Genomic DNA, 16,731 nt, shown 5'->3' on the forward strand with positions numbered 1-16,731 from the left:
GCGCGTGAAAGTGATAGAACGGTCGAAAAGTTCGAGCCGTCATTCTGTCGCCGAAGTCCTTCGATGTCTCCTCCCGCTGAACCCCAACCAGCCCCGCACGACCCCAATCGGCCGCACACCGCCACACAGCAGGCTCTGGTGACCGACACAACTCTTTGCTTGGCGCCGGACCGTCTCGAGTGAACCCACCGCTGTGGGCGCCGCCGCTGAGCATCACGGCAAACGGGTGACGGACCTACACATAAACTGAATCACCTCGGCCGACCATGCCGCTGCGGCCGACGATGTCGGATGCTCTCGAGCACTCTCCAGCGCCGGGCGCGGTCCTGACACAGCCGGCCGTGCTTCACCGCCGCTGTTCAGCTCGGCGGCAGAAATGGCAGCGGATACGAGCTCTTTACCGACTACCGAGCGGCAGTCGGAGAACTCGTGAGCTTCCACACATCACAACTCCTGCCGATGCATTCTGGAACAATCACATAACGCCTGCCATCACCACTGCCCACTTGCGACATTTGTAGCCCAAGCCGGTCCGTAGTATCCCAGTCTCCCAGGATCCAGTATCCACATCAGCCAGGGATGCTCTAGGGAGGGGTGCAGCTGCATGGTGACAACTACCAGTGAGAAGGATGGGGATGCAGCTGGCTGCTGGACCATGGCTTACACACGGGCACACTTCCATGAATTGCCAGTATCCAGCAGTATCCAGCAGTATCCCGCAGTATCCTGCAGTATCCCAGTATCCGATGCGCCGGCTCCGAGTATTGCGGTGAAAATACTGCGCGATACTGCCATGGCCACACTACTTCAGTAACACAGTATCTGCATGCCCCAGGCCCAGTATTGCAGTATCACCCTCGCGGCAGAGAGGTATTTGCGCCACCGATACTTGGCCTTCGCTTGCGGGATATTGGGATACTTGGCCAAGGGCCGTGTGCAGGTAGCATGCAGTATTGCAATAAAAATACTTGCTTTGCGTGTCTGAAATACTGGAATACTGCGCCACAGCACCTCAGATACTGGGATACTGGAAATACTGTGAAATACTCCAACTCTCCTTGCCTACTCAAAGGGAAAAGCTGGGGTTTTTTCGAAAAGCGGCGCGCTGCGAGTTGCCCCCCCCCGTCGGCGCGCAGGTGGTCGATGTCTGCGTTCTGCCTCGGACTTGTGGCGGCCTTCTCGCCTGCACCCGGGCCCAGCGCGTCCATCATCGCCGCGGCGCTCGAGGCTCTTGCTCTCGAAGCCTCGGGTTGCACCGTCGCACACACGGAGGAGTCATCCTTGTGGCAAACCTTCGGCATCATGTTCGCGTGCGCCGAGACCCACGATGGAAAGGAATGGACCACCCATCACGAGGTAGACATCTCCTACGCCGGCCGGGTTATCGCGATAAAGAAATCGATCGACGTGACGGATGTCCCAGGGGATGTTATGGAGGCGGCTGAGGCGGCTGGTGCTTCCGCCTGCACTAGCTACTGGTACGAGCTGATGCACGACATTTACGAGCTTGACGAGTGCGCGGGTGGCGAGCACTATGAAGTGGACGCCACGACCCTCGAGGTCGAGTCGTGAGACGTGTGGTGAGATCACGGGGCGCTGCATAGCACCCTCCAGCGATACGTATCGGCCGAGGCGATATATGTACGGCTTTAGCGCTACATAATACGGAGGGGCCACTTTCCTGAGGGGGGAGGAGGGAGGGAGGCCGAGGGGGGGAGCGGGGAGGCGCGTGTTTGTGCGTAAAATTCTCTTTTTTCTAGCTCGCGCCACTCACACAGCTCACAGGCCCACGAGGAGCACAAAGGTACACCACGGGAGCCGCCCCAATTGAGAACAGTCAGTCTGCACAGTACTAGCCCAACAGCGGGGCGACCGCCCTCTCCAGGTAGGTTTGCTGCCCATTGGCTGTCGCGAAGCCGTCCCACTCGTAGAATGGAACGCTGATCACCCTCCAGCCAGCCGCCCTGAGGAGGCGCCGCTTGAGCAGCGTTGGCCCATTGGGTTTGCGCACGCCCCGGCCGTCGGGCAGCAGGAAGTGAGAGGGGCCGTCCACCTCGACAGCGACGCGTGAAGAGGGCAGCGCCAGGTCGAGCGAGTAGCCGGTGCGCGGCTCGAGATGCTCCTCCTCGAAGCCGTGCTGGACGGCGGCGAGGGCAGCCGCGACGGAGCGCTGTAAGCGCGAAATCGTAACTTCGGTGCCTTGCATGGCGTCGCAGCAGAGCTTGCGCTGGCACTCGGAGAGGAGGTGCTGCTGTCCGTCTGCTCCTCGCTCCAGGGAGAGCCAGAGCTGCCACTGGTGCAGCTGAGAGCGGACTTCCTCGCTCCACCTCCACGGATCCCGCGCGAGCGAGTCGCTGATCACGCGCGAGCAGTCGGCAAGCAGCGCCTGGTGATAATAGTCGGCTGTTGCATACGCCCACACCGTGTTGGCAAAATCCTGAGGGTTGAAGCCAGCCAGCCCGCCGCGCACCGCCGCCTCCGCCACCGCCGCGTACAGCGCGTCCGCAGCCACGCCCGCCGTCGCATACGCCCACACCGTGTTGGCCAGGTTCTGAGGGTTGAAGCCAGCCAGCCCGCCGCGCACCGCCGCCTCCGCCACCGCCGCGTACAGCGCGTCCGCAGCCACGCCCGCCGTCGCATACGCCCACACCGTGTTGGCCAGGGCCTGCGGCTTGAAGCCAGCCAGCCCGCCGCGCATTTACGAGGTGTCCGCGGCCCACTTTGTGCCCGCGTTCTGACCGACAGTGACTGACCGCCGCTAAAAACCAAAACTCTCTCTCTCCGCCGCAAAAGCCCCCTGTGGTCGAAGGCGGCTAGGTGGCGTGCCCCCGGCACGAAGACTGGTCCGCCGTGTAGACGATGGGCTCTCCGACCCCGCGGCTGCCTGTCGGGTAGATGACGACAGCTCGGTTGTCCGCTTAGCGCCGAGATCATGAGGGCTGTCATCTCCGCGGCGGGCAGCGTGCCGTCGAGCTACATGAGACCCAAGCAAGTCGTCGTGATGTACAGTTGTACGTACTTTTAGCTTACTGGGAGAAAAGAGAGAGGGGGTTGTGTTCTCTAGGCCCCTAGGGGCCCTACGCGCGGCGTGAGAGCTCGGAAGCGAGCTTAGCACGGCGATCGAGGATGGCACGGTTCACCCCCTTCACCGAAGCGATGGAGATGCGTTACAGTTGTACCAGCAAACGAAACTATCTTAGCGCCAAAATTGACCCCAGGATCGACATTAATTTCTCGCGCCTACTTTCGCTGCTTGAGACTCGCCAAATAGATCCTGCGTCTATGACCGTGTGCAACGTCAAGTCGTGAACCGCGACAAGACCATCGCGCCAAGCGCGACTCTGTTGCTTTATGCGGCAGCATTCACCGTGACTCTTGCCGTGGATGGTGAGTGACCGCGGTTGCTTACGCAATACTACGCCGTGAGCTGAGCTTCACCAGCCGCTTCTCTTCCTTCCTTACCTTCTCTTGCCGTCCGTTCTCTGTGCGCATTCCACTGCATGCGGCATCACACGCGTCTTCTGCCGGGCGCGCATCTGAACTCGTACCAGGTAGGCCATCGCTTTGCTGAGAGAGATCAGGCGCCTGAATGGCGACAGTGAGCGTCTCCTACTTATGGATTGCGCTCGAGGATGGTCCGAGGAGCGCAAGAGCGCGCCGCAGGCGAAGCGATTTTTTGGTGGCAGGCTCTTCCAGTTTATCTTGTGATCACGCTCGAGCCTGTGAATAGGCCCCGGAGGCCTCAACCCTCAACTAAAGGGTTGAGGGGGGGTCTCAACCGTCAACCAGATGGTTGCAAACCGGGGACCACTCCACCACAGACAGGCCCGCTACCCTCGCCGCCTTCGTGACGCAGCTGCAGTGGGCGACGCGAGAGCTGAAGGGAGCTGAGATCGGGGGCTCAGATCAGCTTAGTTGTTTGCCTACGAGAGGGAGACGTACTGCTGCAATGCAAGGAGCGTCTGCTCTCTCATGCCTGAAGCGAGGTGGAGGCGCGGGGCGTCTAGGGGCTCTCGTCGCAGAGTTAAGAAGGCAGGAATTTCTTTTTCTAAAAAAATGCTGCTCGCCGCGAGCTTTGCACTCCTCCCGGCCTCGCTCGTCCCTCTCGGGCGGCGAGCCGTGCTCGCCGCACCTGCGGCGGCGGCGCTCTCGACATTCGGCGCCCCGCGCGCCGCTCGCGCCGACTCCGCCTTCCTGCAGAGCCTGCGCACCGCCGAGTCAGACCTCGCTGCCAGCGACGGCTCGACGGTGCTCAGCAGCATCAACGCGCTGCTGGAGCTGGCGACAGACTACAGCGGCATGCCCAGCGATGAGCTGCGCAAGGAGCTGATGGAGCGGGTCCTTGCGAAGCGCGCCGCGCTCAAGGCGCAGGGCGGGTGGGACGAGGGATCTTACGGCGAGAAGGAGGAACAGTTTCTGCGGCTGCAGCGGGCGGTCGACCCTTGGCGAGTGACCGAGCTGCAGGGTCCCGCGTCGCTCGCCATCCTTGGCTTTGGCCCCGTCTATCTCGGGCTGCTCGCCGTCCAGGTGCCGCCTCCCACACTCGCGGTTCGCCTCTCCCCGCGCGAGACGGCTGCGCTGCCGCTCAGCCCGAGCGACGCCCTCGCAGCGCCTCGTCCCCAAGCTCTTCAACGTCGCGTACACGGCCGGCGCGGCGGCCCTCTTCGCACCTCTCCTCTTCGGCATCCTGTTTGGATGAAATACTCGTGCACACGTGCACTCTCTGTGGCGCGCGCAGGGCGCAGACCCAGACGCGCTGGCTGCTTTTTCTCCATGGAAGATGGATAGAAAAAGCCGAGCAACACATCCTTCACAACAGGGGGACGATTTCGCCACTGCGAAAGAGATGAGAGCGGTCCTCGCGGCCGCGCTGCGGGTCGGTGTTGCCCGCTCGCCGGTCGCGTCGGTGTCGCCTGAGTGCTGAGAGCTGAGTGTTGACCTGTTTGTCGCGACGGCCCCGACGCTCCGGCCTGGCTCCGGCCTCCCCGCGGCGCCCCAGCCCCCACAGCGGGACACGCCGCACAGCCGCGCTCCGCTCTCCGCGGGCCACATAACATACCTGGGCGCAGCAGCCTGCCAGACACTGCCTCTCCCGACAGGCGACAGCCGACTCCCCGCGCAGCTCTGACCTCTGTCGCTACTAGAGAGACAGGTTCGGCACCGGGCACCGCCTCGGTATACAAAATGCGCCTGCGGGCGGACCCTCACAGATGACAGAGAACACAGTGTGTCACAGAGAGAATAAAGATATAAAACTGAATAAAACGGGTTGCACCCGGCGGCACGGGGGCAGGCGCGGGCCTCCTACTGAGGTGGGTGTGAGTCGATGGGAGAATTATCCAGTTTTTAGGTAGGTAGGTAGTAAGGTGAAGAACAGCCAGGCTCGGACTGGACACCAACGCGGTATGGGTGGACGCTGGACAGATGATGACGACACGCACGAGCGACACACAGACACAAACAAGCTCACAAGACACACAGCCAGATGGCTGCCACACACCCTGAGTCGGCAAACACATAACTCAAGGCCACATCCTCCCTGTCGCCCCCCCCAGCACTCCACGGTGCCAAGAGACCCAGACGCGCTGGCTGCTTTTTCTCCATGGAAGATGGATAGAAAAAGCCGAGCAACACATCCTTCACAACAGGGGGACGATTTCGCCACTGCGAAAGAGATGAGAGCGGTCCTCGCGGCCGCGCTGCGGGTCGGTGTTGCCCGCTCGCGTTGGTGTGGGTCGCCTTTGAGTCGGCTGTGAGAGCTGAGTGTTGACCTGTTTGTCGCGACGGCCCCGACGCTCCGGCCTGGCTCCGGCCTCCCCGCGGCGCCCCAGCCCCCACAGCGGGACACGCCGCACAGCCGCGCTCCGCTCTCCGCGGGCCACATAACATACCTGGGCGCAGCAGCCTGCCTGCCAGACACTGCCTCTCCCGACAGGCGACAGCCGACTCCCCGCGCAGCTCTGACCTCTGTCGCTACTAGAGAGACAGGTTCGGCACCGGGCACCGCCTCGGTATACAAAATGCGCCTGCGGGCGGACCCTCACAGATGACAGAGAACACAGTGTGTCACAGAGAGAATAAAGATATAAAACTGAATAAAACGGGTTGCACCCGGCGGCACGGGGGCAGGCGCGGGCCTCCTACTGAGGTGGGTGTGAGTCGATGGGAGAATTCGACATTCTTTTTCAGCACCGCCAGAAAAGAATTATCCGAGGGCGACTCTCTGCCGGAGTCTCTCCATGACCGCGGAGCGGCCCTGGAGGGGCAAGCCGGTCACGCCAAGCTCGTACGTCGCCGACGACGGCGAGCTCCTTGAGCTTGACGCGGCGAACTTTTGCGCGGCTGGAGCGCTGCTCTGGCACGAGGTGAGCGGCGGAGAGCCGAGGATGTTGCTCGCCGTCGAGAGGCGCGGCGAGACGACCGGCGCGAAGGCGAATTTCCTGGGTGGCAAGCGCGACTCCTGGGCTGAGACGCCTCGAGCGGTGGCCGCGCGAGAGTGCTGGGAGGAGACTGGTTATCTGCTCTCCTCTGCCGCACACGCCGCGATCGAGGGCGGCGCTAGGCCGGTGGCGTGGGCGCCGCAGTCCAAGTTCGCGCTCTTTCTGCATGAGCTGGGCCCGGAGGACGCGGACCTGGTCGCACGGATCAGCGCGCTGGGCGGGCCGCCGAACCTAGACGCGGAACACACACCTAATTAGCGCAGAGTTGACGCAGAGTCGACTGTCTTCATGCGATGTCCCGAATAGACGGTAGTCGGTAGCCCTCGCCCTGACTCTGGTGTATGCACGACGCAGGCCGCCGAACCCGTTGCACGACTCGACCCTCGAGCGAGTGGAGTCGGTGCCGCTGCGGTGCCTGCTCGACCCGCGCTGGCGGCGCGAGGAGCTGCACGCGTTCGCCGGGCTCCAGGCGGCGGCGATCCTGCCGGCGGTGCGGGCGCTGCTGGCGGATCGGGCTTGCGCCGACGCGGCAGCAGCGGCGGCGGCGGCAGCGACGGCGACGGCGACGGCGACGATTGAGGCGGCGGCGACGGCGGCGGCGGCGGCAGCGGCTTCTTCTGAGGGCTCGGCTGCTGATGAGCTCGTCGAAGCGCTCGCGGGTCTGAGCGTGGGCGAGAAGAAGAAGAAGAAGAAGAAGAAGAGCCGTGCCCCGCCTCCAGCAAAGCCATGCGAGAAGCCGTGGTCCTCGCTGTCTGCCTCTGAGCGAGAGCTGGCAGAGAGGCTCCGGTGTGTGCGCCGAGAGGATGCGGGAGATACAGACGCACACATACCCAACGGCACTTGAGGGGAGACGTAGTCGGCCGTTCTCGTACTCCTCTCTAGTCGTGTCCCTTGCACGCGGTGCTCTGAATACACGGCACAAGGCCGTACCCCCCCCCCGCCCCCGACTCTGGTGTGTTCGCGACGCAGGTTCGTGCGCGGGACGTGGGGCGACGACCCAGAGGCCGATGGGCGCGACGGGTGCGAGGAGGACTGGAGCGACATCCCCTGGTCCTGGGGAGCTCGACCAGGCCGATCTCGGCTAGGTCTCGGCTCACCTCGCCGAACCTCGCCTAGGTCCTGGGCGGAGCTCGACCGGGCCGCTCTCTTGCCCACCGCCCTGGCGCTTGGCTTCGAGGAGCGGTCGTGGAAGGGAGGCGCGGCGGCCAAGCCGAGCCGCAAGGCGAGAGGCCGCCGGCCGAGAGCGAGACGGCCGCCGCTGCCGGGTGCCAGCGCGGTCGCTTGCCCGCTCCCCCTCTCAGCCTTCTCCGAACCTTGTCTGGCCCTTCCTGCAGGCGCCAACGCGGTCGCTGGTCCGCTCCTTGGCCTCGACGGCGCCGCCCTCGAGCCCTCGCCGCAGCCGCGCTACTTGGCGGAGCCGCCGAGAGTGGGGCGACCTGCCGAGGCCCCTTCCATAAACCTTCTCGTTTTCCTTTAGGCGAGCCGCCGAGAGTGGCGCGACTTGCCCGACTGGATCGAGCTCAGCGATGAGCGCGGCAGGGGAGGAGGGCGGCCTTTCCCGCCCCTCGCAGACGACCCGCTCTTCCGAGACGGCGGCCCCGCCTTGCTCCCCTTCCTCCCTCCGGGCGGCGAGCCCGCCTGCTGCAGGGGGGCCGTCCTCGTCTGCCCCGGGGGCAACTACGAGTTCCTCCACCCGCGCGAGGGGGCTCCGATCGCGCGCTACTTCGCCGAGGCGCTCCCCCTGCCCGCGAGCCTTGCCGATCTGAAGAGACCTCTTTCATGCGCCCATCCGTGAACAGGCGCTCTCCTTGCGCGCGTACGTGCTGCGGTACCGCCTCCTCCCGAGGCGCTGCTTGCACCGGGCATGCGACGTTTCCTGGACATGTCCATGACCCGTCCCTGACATGTCCCGTAGGCACAGCTTGCACCAGGCGCACGACCTCCGCCGCCATCCCCTACCCCACGGTACCCGAACCCACCCTCCCCTACCCCACGGTATTTGCACTAGGCGCACGACGACCTCCGCCGCGCCGTGCAGTACGCGCGCACGACAGCCAACGGCCCAAACAAGTGCCATGCCACAGCGGTTTCCCCGAGCCCTCCCTGACCTTTGTCGGCCCCTTGCTCCAGGTGGGCCGGTGCTCGCCATCGGCTTCTCGGCGGGCGGACACCTCATCGCCACGGGGTGCGCCATGATCGGCGTGCCGGCGGCGGCGGAGAGGCCATCGGGAGGAGAGGGTGGCGGCGGCGGCGGCGGCGGCGGCGGCGAGGGCGGCGAGAGAGAGGGTGGCGGCGGCGGCGGCGAGGATGGCGGCGGCGTAGGCGGCGGCGGCGAGAAGGAGAGCGGCGATGGCCGAGCCGACGCCCAGGCGCTCATCTACCCTTGCATCTGCAACTCTGACGGCTGGCTGGACGAGGAGGAGAGCGGCTTCTGGCGAGAATAGCCGAGATGAGCCGAGATGAGCCGAGGTGAGCCGAGATGAGCCGAGGTTGTCCGAGAGGAGGAGGAGGAGAGCGGCGTCTGGCTCGCGGAGGCTGCGGAGGGCCCGCGGCGGCTGTCCACGACGCGTCCACGACACGCCGAGGACATGTCCGGCAGGCGGGCAGATGTTGCGACGGCGCAGGTGCGGTCTCTGCACAGCGCAAAGGAGCGGGTGGTGGCGGGGCCCCGTTTCGTCCGCCCGCCGCCCACCTTTCTGGTCGCGTCGACGAGCGACGACGTCTGCGCGCGCCTCCGCTCGACACGGATTCATACCTCAGTGCGGGTGACCAAAGATCCATCCTCTAGGTCTGCCCGCCCGAGCTCGACACCGCGCCCTTTGTGGAGGCCGCCGAGCGGGCCGGCGCAAACGTCCATTACCTGTTGGGGGACTTCGGCGGGCACGGCTTCGGGCTGCGGAGGTTCTGGGCCGAGCCGTGCGTAGCTTGGATGCGCTCCCTCGGTTTTGGCGCGGCAGGGGCCGGGGAGAGAGGTGTTTCGGAGCTGAAAGAGGCGGAAGCGGTGGCCGTGACAGCAGCAGCAGCAGCGTGCGGCGGATGACGGCCTTAGAATGTGTTCACACCCCAACCCGCTCCTAGCTTGCAACTGCACGCACATGCACATGCACATGTGCATGCACAGGTCATGTGCATGTCGTGTGCACACCTGCACATGAAGAGTACCGTGTGGTTGTCCCTTTCTGCGTTTTGTGAGCTCCAGGGCGGCTCCACCTCCAGGGCCTCAACCAGGGCGCACGCACCTCATGACATCCTCTCACGACGATAGACTGCGCTCCGCCGTCGGTGTCGCGGGTTCTTTCGTTATACGAGCGTCATCTTGTATAGTGAACAGGCCGAGTTCTGCTGTCGAGCTGGAGCGTGGAGGCGCGCGCCAGGTCCTTTTCTCTTCTCTTCGCACATCAGTAAGTATTGGCAACAAGATGGCACTTCGTACATCATTCGCGGCGTCCCGACCCATCACAGCCGAGTGGTAGTGGATGACCAGATGCCGAGCTGCACTTGCTGTCTTGTTGCTGGCGAGCACTAGCCGCGGTACCGTAGCGCAGAGCTCCTCCATTCTCCAGCTCACCCACGGCGGGGCGTGCGTGCCTGCCTGTGGCGAACGCTCGAGGTGGCGAATCGCGGACGGATGGATGGATCCCTACCTTCCTTGCTTGCTCCTTGCGGAGGGGAGCAAGCATGGATCTTGGAAGGACGACAAGGGCACAAGGGAACGGGAGTGAGTGGGGGCGCATGCGACACGGAGAAGGGCTGGGCAGAAGCGTCATTTCTTTTCTCCCTGTGTTAGTGCCAGTGCGCGCCAGTAAAAGAAAGAAACAAAACGGACAACCCAAGGGAGGGATGGGAGGACGGCACGCCGCCACCACACAGGGATTTTAAGCAGTTGTGGTGCTTTTTCTTTTTCCTGTGCAGGCGAGCGTCGAGCACGGAGCTAGTGCCTCGCCATCCTCGCAGGAGTCGATTAGGCGGCTCCGCCCTCAGCCGCGAGTACTCTACCCGACGACCAGCCTCAACGCGAGAAAAGCGATCGCACCATGCAATTCTGCTCGCTCTTCGAGCTTCCCTCCGACGTGCTGCTGCACTCGCTCTCCTTCCTCCCGCTGCCGGACCTCGCCGCGCTGCGCTGCACCTCGCAGCGCGGGCGGCGGCTGGCGCTGAGGGCCGCTGCTAGTCCGATGTGGCGGGCGCGGCGCGGACATGCCTCCGCCCTCCGACTCGAGATGTGGCGGCGCGGCGCTTGCGACAAGCGCGCACTTGAGGGAGGCGCGTACGGTCGCGCGCATCGCCACGGTACGCTCGCCCGCTGCTGTGCCCTCACTGCCGCAGCGGCCGACACGACGGCGGGCCCGCTGCTGGCGTCGGCCGACGACTCGGGCGCGGTGGTCGTGTGGGAGACACAGCGCAGGCTCGCGGGCGTCGCCACATTGCGCCACGGCCGGCCGGTGCGCAGCCTCGCGCTGGACGGGCAATCTTGGGGAATCTCAGATCTCGTGTGATCTCGGGCCTTCCTGCAGGTGCGCTGCCTCGCGCTGGACGGACGCGAGACTCTCGCGAGCGGCTGTGCGGACGGGAGCCTGTGGCTGTGGGCGATTCCTCCGGCAGGGGGGCGACGCACGGCGAGCGCGGCGCAGAAGAGTGAGGGGCAGGAGGAGAGCGAACCTAGAGGCTGAGCACACATCTTTGTCTTCCGACTCGAGCGGACACGCAGTCAGCTGTATTCGTTGTATTTGCAGCCCTTGTATCCACACGGTGCTCCAATGCATTGAGCGAGACCGTACTCCCGCCCAGACTCTGGTGTCTTCACACTGCAGGAGAGCGACGCCGGGCGGACGCGTCGCCGGCCCCATCCGACGCAGCTCACTGCGGGATCGGGCAGCTGGGTCGGCGCCGTCGGCTGGGTTGGCCGCTGCCGCCTCCTCAGCGCGGGAGCCGACAGGGAGCTGCGGCTGTGGGACACGTCTTCACATTTGTCCCAGCTGGCTTGGCGGGAGGGGGAGGAGGCAGCGGACGGGGAAAAGGAGGGGGCGGGCGGCTTGGGCTCGCAGCTGTCGCCGCCGGCCGCCGCCTCGCCTGTCGCCGCCACCCGCGCCCACTCTCGCCCCGTCGTTGCGCTCGCGGCAAAGGGAGCGGGAGCGGGTGGGCTGCCTGCGCCGCCGCTCGCTCTGACAGGCTCCTCCGACGGCACTGTCGCCCTGTGGGAGATGGCGGCCGACGGACTTCGCCGCACGCGCACGCTGCTGCGCTCGGACGCGGCGGTGGCGGACGTCGTCTGGCACGATGGCGGGGGAGGCGGCGGCGGCGCGGTGTCGAGTGCGAGCGGGTGTTGCGCGGCGGGGTCGACGGCGGCAGGGACGGTGCGGCTGTGGGACCTGCGGCTGCGCAGCGCGGCCGTCTGCTCGCTCGAGGCGGGGCGCGGGCTCGCGGACGCGCTCGCGCTCTCGGGCGATGCGCTCTTCGCGGCGGGCGGCGGCGGCGACCGCGCCGACCGCAGCGTCGCTGTGTGGGACTTGCGGCAGCGGAGGCTCGTCGCGCGCCTCGCGGGCCACCTCGGCGCCGTGACGGCTCTCGCCTCGGTCGGGCCCGAGGGCGTCGCCTCCGCCGACGCGGCGGGCAGCGTGAGGAGCTGGAGCATCGCGCGCGCGTATGAGCGGGCTGTGCCGGCGGAGTTCGGAGAGGAGTGATCTGCTTGCCGGGGTGGACTCGGTGAGAAGGTATGTCAGCCTGGTGCTGGTGCGGTGGTGGTGTCCTGGGTCGCTCTTACTGCTGTAACTCTCATAGTCCGGTAATACGTGTCCCAAAACTAAGCCAAACGTAACAGATCACACACAGTCGCCCTCTCGTCTGTTCTCTGCGCGGTTGTGGCTTGTGTTGTACGGTGTACCCTGGGCGCCACACATGCGATTATACGTGCAGGGCCGACGGATAGCCCCATGTGTCCTTTTAAAAAGATTTTTGTCCTAACTAAAAGGACAGGTTCATGAAGGGCGCCACGCGCCCCCGCTCGCCGGCCCAGTCGTACCTCCCGCACTCCACTTGCCCTTCGCGACTTCCCCGTGCCCGGTGGTGCCGGGGGACGACAGTCGTGGCCTTGTTTTGGACGTTACGTGCCGCCGAAACTTGATCACCGATCACCGTCTGAATAAGTAAGTCCTATAGAACTCTCCAAAGGCCGGTGATCGGTGATCAGTGACCAGCCGGTGATCATGCAGCTAGTGGGTGGTGCCCCGGCCGACGTGAGCGTCATCAACCCGCCCGCAAGTACCACCTGACGTACGCCGCTCTCGGCCGCGGCGAGCTCTCGAATGAAGACGTGCTGAGCCAGCTCACCGCCAAGCGAGCGCATCAAATGCCGCTCGCTACAACAATGGCACCCTCCCGCAGTACATGCCACGCATCTTCACCACCAACAGCCAGCTGACAGAGGAGGACCACATCCTTCCCCGAAGGCGCAACGCCAAGCAGCAGCACGCAATTGATCGCCGCTACCGCAAGATTAGTCCGCTGACAGAGCCGCTGCAGCGACTGGGACGCAAGCTCAAAACCGGGCGGGCTCATAGTGAAGAAGATGGTGAAGAGAGTGCTTGGGCGCGTGTCCAAAGGTGCCAAGCGGCCTGCAGCGCCCTCCTCCCAGGCTGCAGCCCCCCCCCCTACGCAAGCGGCAGGTGATTGTAGACAGTGATGAGGACTAGCGGGCGTAAAGGACAAGCGGTTGCGGGTACGTCACCGGGTCGGTTTTGAATGTGTTGCTTGGGCTGGGTCGTGACCCCGCCGCCTGGAGGCTGTCAGGTGGACATGGTAGCATACCTCAATGCCCAGGAGAGGCTTGCAGAGAGCTCAATGGGAGCGAAAACGCGAGATCAAGGTGTCCTTTTGTAAAGGACAAGTCCTTTAAAAGTCATCGGCCTATCCGCCGATGCGCGATGCCCCTCCGTGCGCGTATAACACAACTAACACATGCCACTGCCGCCTCCCGTAGTCCTACACACACCCCGTACTTTATCCATTATGTCTTAGGGAAGGGGCCGCAGACACTGACGCGGTCCTTACGTGTATCCCTACGCGTCTTGGTCCCTAACTGCGGCGCCCGGCTTTCACGCCCAAACGAGCGGCGAACTGATGGCCCGCGGCGCCGCCCCAAAGCTGTCGGCTGGCTACTCGAGTAGAACGGCGCGCAGCTCGGCCAACGCAGGCTTATCAAATTGTTTCTATTTCTGTTATGTAGTGCGCGCCGTCCCGAAATTTCTTCTTTGTGGTGACAGAGTTGACCTACTAGTACGGATGCATGTAAATTCTTTTCGAGCGGTGTACCTGTGTTAGTGCCAGTGCGCGCCAGTCCCGTGCCAAAGAAAGAAAGAACACAGAACCCAAGGGAGGGATGGGAGGACGGCACGCCGCCACCACACAGGGATTTTAAGGAGAGGGGTGTGGTGCTAGCCGTCGCCCACCCTAACCCTTGGTCGTCTGCCTCTTTCTATCTCCCGAATAAATAAATAAATAGAGCAGTCATCTCCAGGGAGAGATGGGCGACGCACACGAACACAGAGGGACCAGTGCGCACCCTCCCGCCCCGTGACCCGCCCCGCTCGCAGGGCGTGCAGCACACAGCAACACAAGACATATCTAGGCGCTGTGCGCCTCCTCGGGATTTCTGGGGAGGTAGGAGTGTGTGTGTGTGTGTGTGTGTGTGTGTGTGTGTGTGTGTGTGTGCTCGCTCGCTCGCTCGCTCGAACGCGCGCGCGCGCGAGCGCGAGCAAGAGCGCGCGGGCGCTATGCGAGCCGCCTTTCTATCTCCCAAGAAAGAAAGAAAGAAAACGGGCAACCCAAGGGAGGGATGGGAGGACGGCACGCCGCCACCACACAGGGATTTTAAGAAGAGGGGTGTGGTGCGCTAGCCGTCGCGCATCCCGTGCCCAGTGTGGCGCGGAAAATTTCTTTTCGAGAGCAGATCTGCTCGTCGCTGGAGGCGCGCTCGTCGCCGCTCTGCTGATAATGGACGCAGTGGTGGCGCGATCAGCGCTCCTGCTCGTTCCGCTGCTGCTGGTCTCGGGCGTGGGCGGGCTGGCGGCCGGCCGCAGGCCCAACGTCGTCGTCGTGGGCCGCCCGAACGTCGGCAAGTCGACGCTGGCCAACCGGATCACGCAGCAGTACGCGGACGGCGCCATCGTGCACGATGAGGCTGGCGTGACGCGCGATCGCACCTACGCGGACGGCTGGTGGGCCGCGCACGAGTTCACCGTCGTCGACACGGGCGGCCTCGTCTTTGATGACGACGCGGAGCACGTCTTCATGCCGCAGATCCGGCAGCAGGCGATCGTGGCGCTTCGCGACGCGGCGGTGGCGCTGCTCGTGGTGGACGGGCAGGCGGGCTGCACGCCCCTCGACACCGACATCGCCGACTTCATGCGGCGGCAGCGCGTCAAGTGCGTCCTCGCCGTCAACAAGTGCGAGAGCGAAAAGACGGGAGAGCTGCAGGCGGCCGACTTTTGGCAGCTGGGGATGGGGACCCCGCACCCGGTCTCCGGCATACACGGCACGGGGATGGGGGAGCTGATGGACGCGCTGACGGCGCCGCTGCCTCGGACGGTGCCGGACAAGGCGACGGACGACGTCTGCTCTGTCGATGGAGGCGCTGCAACCTTCCGTGAACCTTCTCGGAACCTTCTCGCAGGCGACCGACGGCTTCTACTCGGACGAGGAGGCGCGTGAGGCGGCGCGGAGGGACGCGGAGCTGTCCCAGGAGGAGGACCTGCCGCTGCGGGTTGCGATCTTGGGCAAGCGCTAGCCGCGAACTCGCCGAGATCTCGCCGAGATTCCTTGCGAGATCCAGCCGCGCCGTGTGTCGCCTCCTGGACACCAGTCCACACCAGTCGCCCGCTGCCCTCCGACGCTTCTCGGAACCGGCTCGGGTGTAGGCAAGCCAAACGTGGGCAAGTCCTCGCTGCTCAACCGGCTCACGCGCTCGGAGCGCGCCATCGTCTCTGACATCGCAGGCACGACGCGCGACGTGATCGACCAGGCGGCCAGCGGCGATTGAGGATGAACTCTATGATTCGTATCGTGATGTCTCACCATCAAGTGCGAGCAAGATCTCACCCTGCGTCGTCGTCGAGCAGGATGTCAAGGTGGATGGAAAGAGGTACCTCTTTCTCGACACCGCCGGCGTGCGGCGTGCGGCCCGCGTCGGCGGCGGTCGCGATGCCGCCCTCGAGACGCTGATGGTCCGGCGGGCGCTCAAGGCGGTCAAGCGCAGCGACGTGTGCCTGCTCGTCCTCGACGCGACCGACGGCGTCTCTGACCAGGAGAGCAACCGAGATCGCCCGACATCGCCCGACATCGCCCGAGCTCACGCCGGCCCAATCTCTCTCGGACTAGGAGAGCCGCCTCGCCGAGTACGCCGCCGAGGCGGGCCGCGCCGTCGTGGTTGCCGTCAACAAGTGGGACGCCGTCTCCGCCAAGGACGACAAGAAGTACCGCGAGGCCAAGCGGCTGATGGCGTCGGGGCTGCCCGCCCTCGCGACGGGCGGCACGCCGTGGGCCGACTTCCTCTTTGTCTCGGCCAAGACGGGCCTCAAGGCGTCCTCGCTCTTTGGCGCGCTCGACCGCGCCTCGGCGACGCACCGCCGCAGGATCAAGACGGCGGTGCTCAACGAGGTGCTCGAGGATGCCGTGCGGTGGCAGAGGCCTCCCTCCACCTCCACCGGCCGCCAGGGCGCGGTCTACTATTGCGCGCAGGTCTCGGTGCGGCCCCCGACGGTGGTCATCTTTGTCAACGACCCCGACCTCTTCTCGCAGAGCTACCGCCGCTACCTCGAGTCCGCGCTGCGCAAGGCGCTCGGCTTCCAGGGCACGCCCCTCCGGATGCTCTTTCGGGCGCGCCGCGCGCGTGAGCCGGGCGCCGGGCGGGACTGACTTTTTTTCAAACTTGGATGTCGCTACACACTCGATTTCCGTGTCTCGGGCCGTTCCAGCTGCGATGCTCCATCCCCCATCCGCTGGCGAGGCCGTCGAGTGCCGTCCACCCTTGTCCCTTCATGCACATGCTTCAACCCCACGCAACACAAATTCGGCTCCCAAAACCGACAAATCTCTCTCAAAACCGATATATTCTGTCGCGGCGATGATGAGAAGGCGTTCTCCCTCCTTACGTTTCTTTGTTTGTGCGTGCGGATTTTTCAGGCGTAGACCGTAGTCTTCTTCGCTGTTTATTCACAGCACGACACTGGGGTAACTAGAGCCCAGACGGTTCCCTGCGAGCTGCGTGGGGTCCCGCCTATCGCGGTGCTCGGTGTGT

General features: G+C 64.8%; 3 protein-coding genes across 3 annotated transcripts; all 3 read left to right on the forward strand.

Annotated features, from left to right (window-relative positions):
* Positions 1-6,239: 6,239 nt before the first annotated feature.
* On the forward strand, positions 6,240-8,547 carry EMIHUDRAFT_215343 (hypothetical protein; the record flags this gene model as incomplete). Its single annotated transcript, XM_005762987.1, has 7 exons — positions 6,240-6,589; positions 6,795-6,930; positions 7,165-7,226; positions 7,410-7,490; positions 7,557-7,705; positions 7,775-7,866; positions 8,449-8,547. 7 exons carry the CDS (start codon positions 6,240-6,242, stop codon positions 8,545-8,547), a joined length of 969 nt encoding a protein of 322 aa, XP_005763044.1.
* Positions 8,548-10,474: 1,927 nt separating this feature from the next.
* EMIHUDRAFT_215344 (hypothetical protein) lies at positions 10,475-12,121 on the forward strand (the record flags this gene model as incomplete). Its single annotated transcript, XM_005762988.1, has 4 exons — positions 10,475-10,882; positions 10,955-11,075; positions 11,229-11,397; positions 11,962-12,121. The coding sequence occupies 4 exons, from the start codon at positions 10,475-10,477 to the stop codon at positions 12,119-12,121; spliced, it is 858 nt and encodes a 285-aa protein (XP_005763045.1).
* A 2,308-nt stretch (positions 12,122-14,429) lies between these two features.
* EMIHUDRAFT_311691 (hypothetical protein) lies at positions 14,430-16,349 on the forward strand (the record flags this gene model as incomplete). Its single annotated transcript, XM_005762989.1, has 5 exons — positions 14,430-15,023; positions 15,139-15,142; positions 15,353-15,444; positions 15,554-15,727; positions 15,813-16,349. 5 exons carry the CDS (start codon positions 14,430-14,432, stop codon positions 16,347-16,349), a joined length of 1,401 nt encoding a protein of 466 aa, XP_005763046.1.
* Positions 16,350-16,731: the final 382 nt, after the last annotated feature.

This window comes from Emiliania huxleyi, assembly GCF_000372725.1.
Source record: "Emiliania huxleyi CCMP1516 unplaced genomic scaffold EMIHUscaffold_65, whole genome shotgun sequence".
In the NCBI taxonomy this organism is placed as follows: Eukaryota; Haptophyta; order Isochrysidales; family Noelaerhabdaceae; genus Emiliania; species Emiliania huxleyi.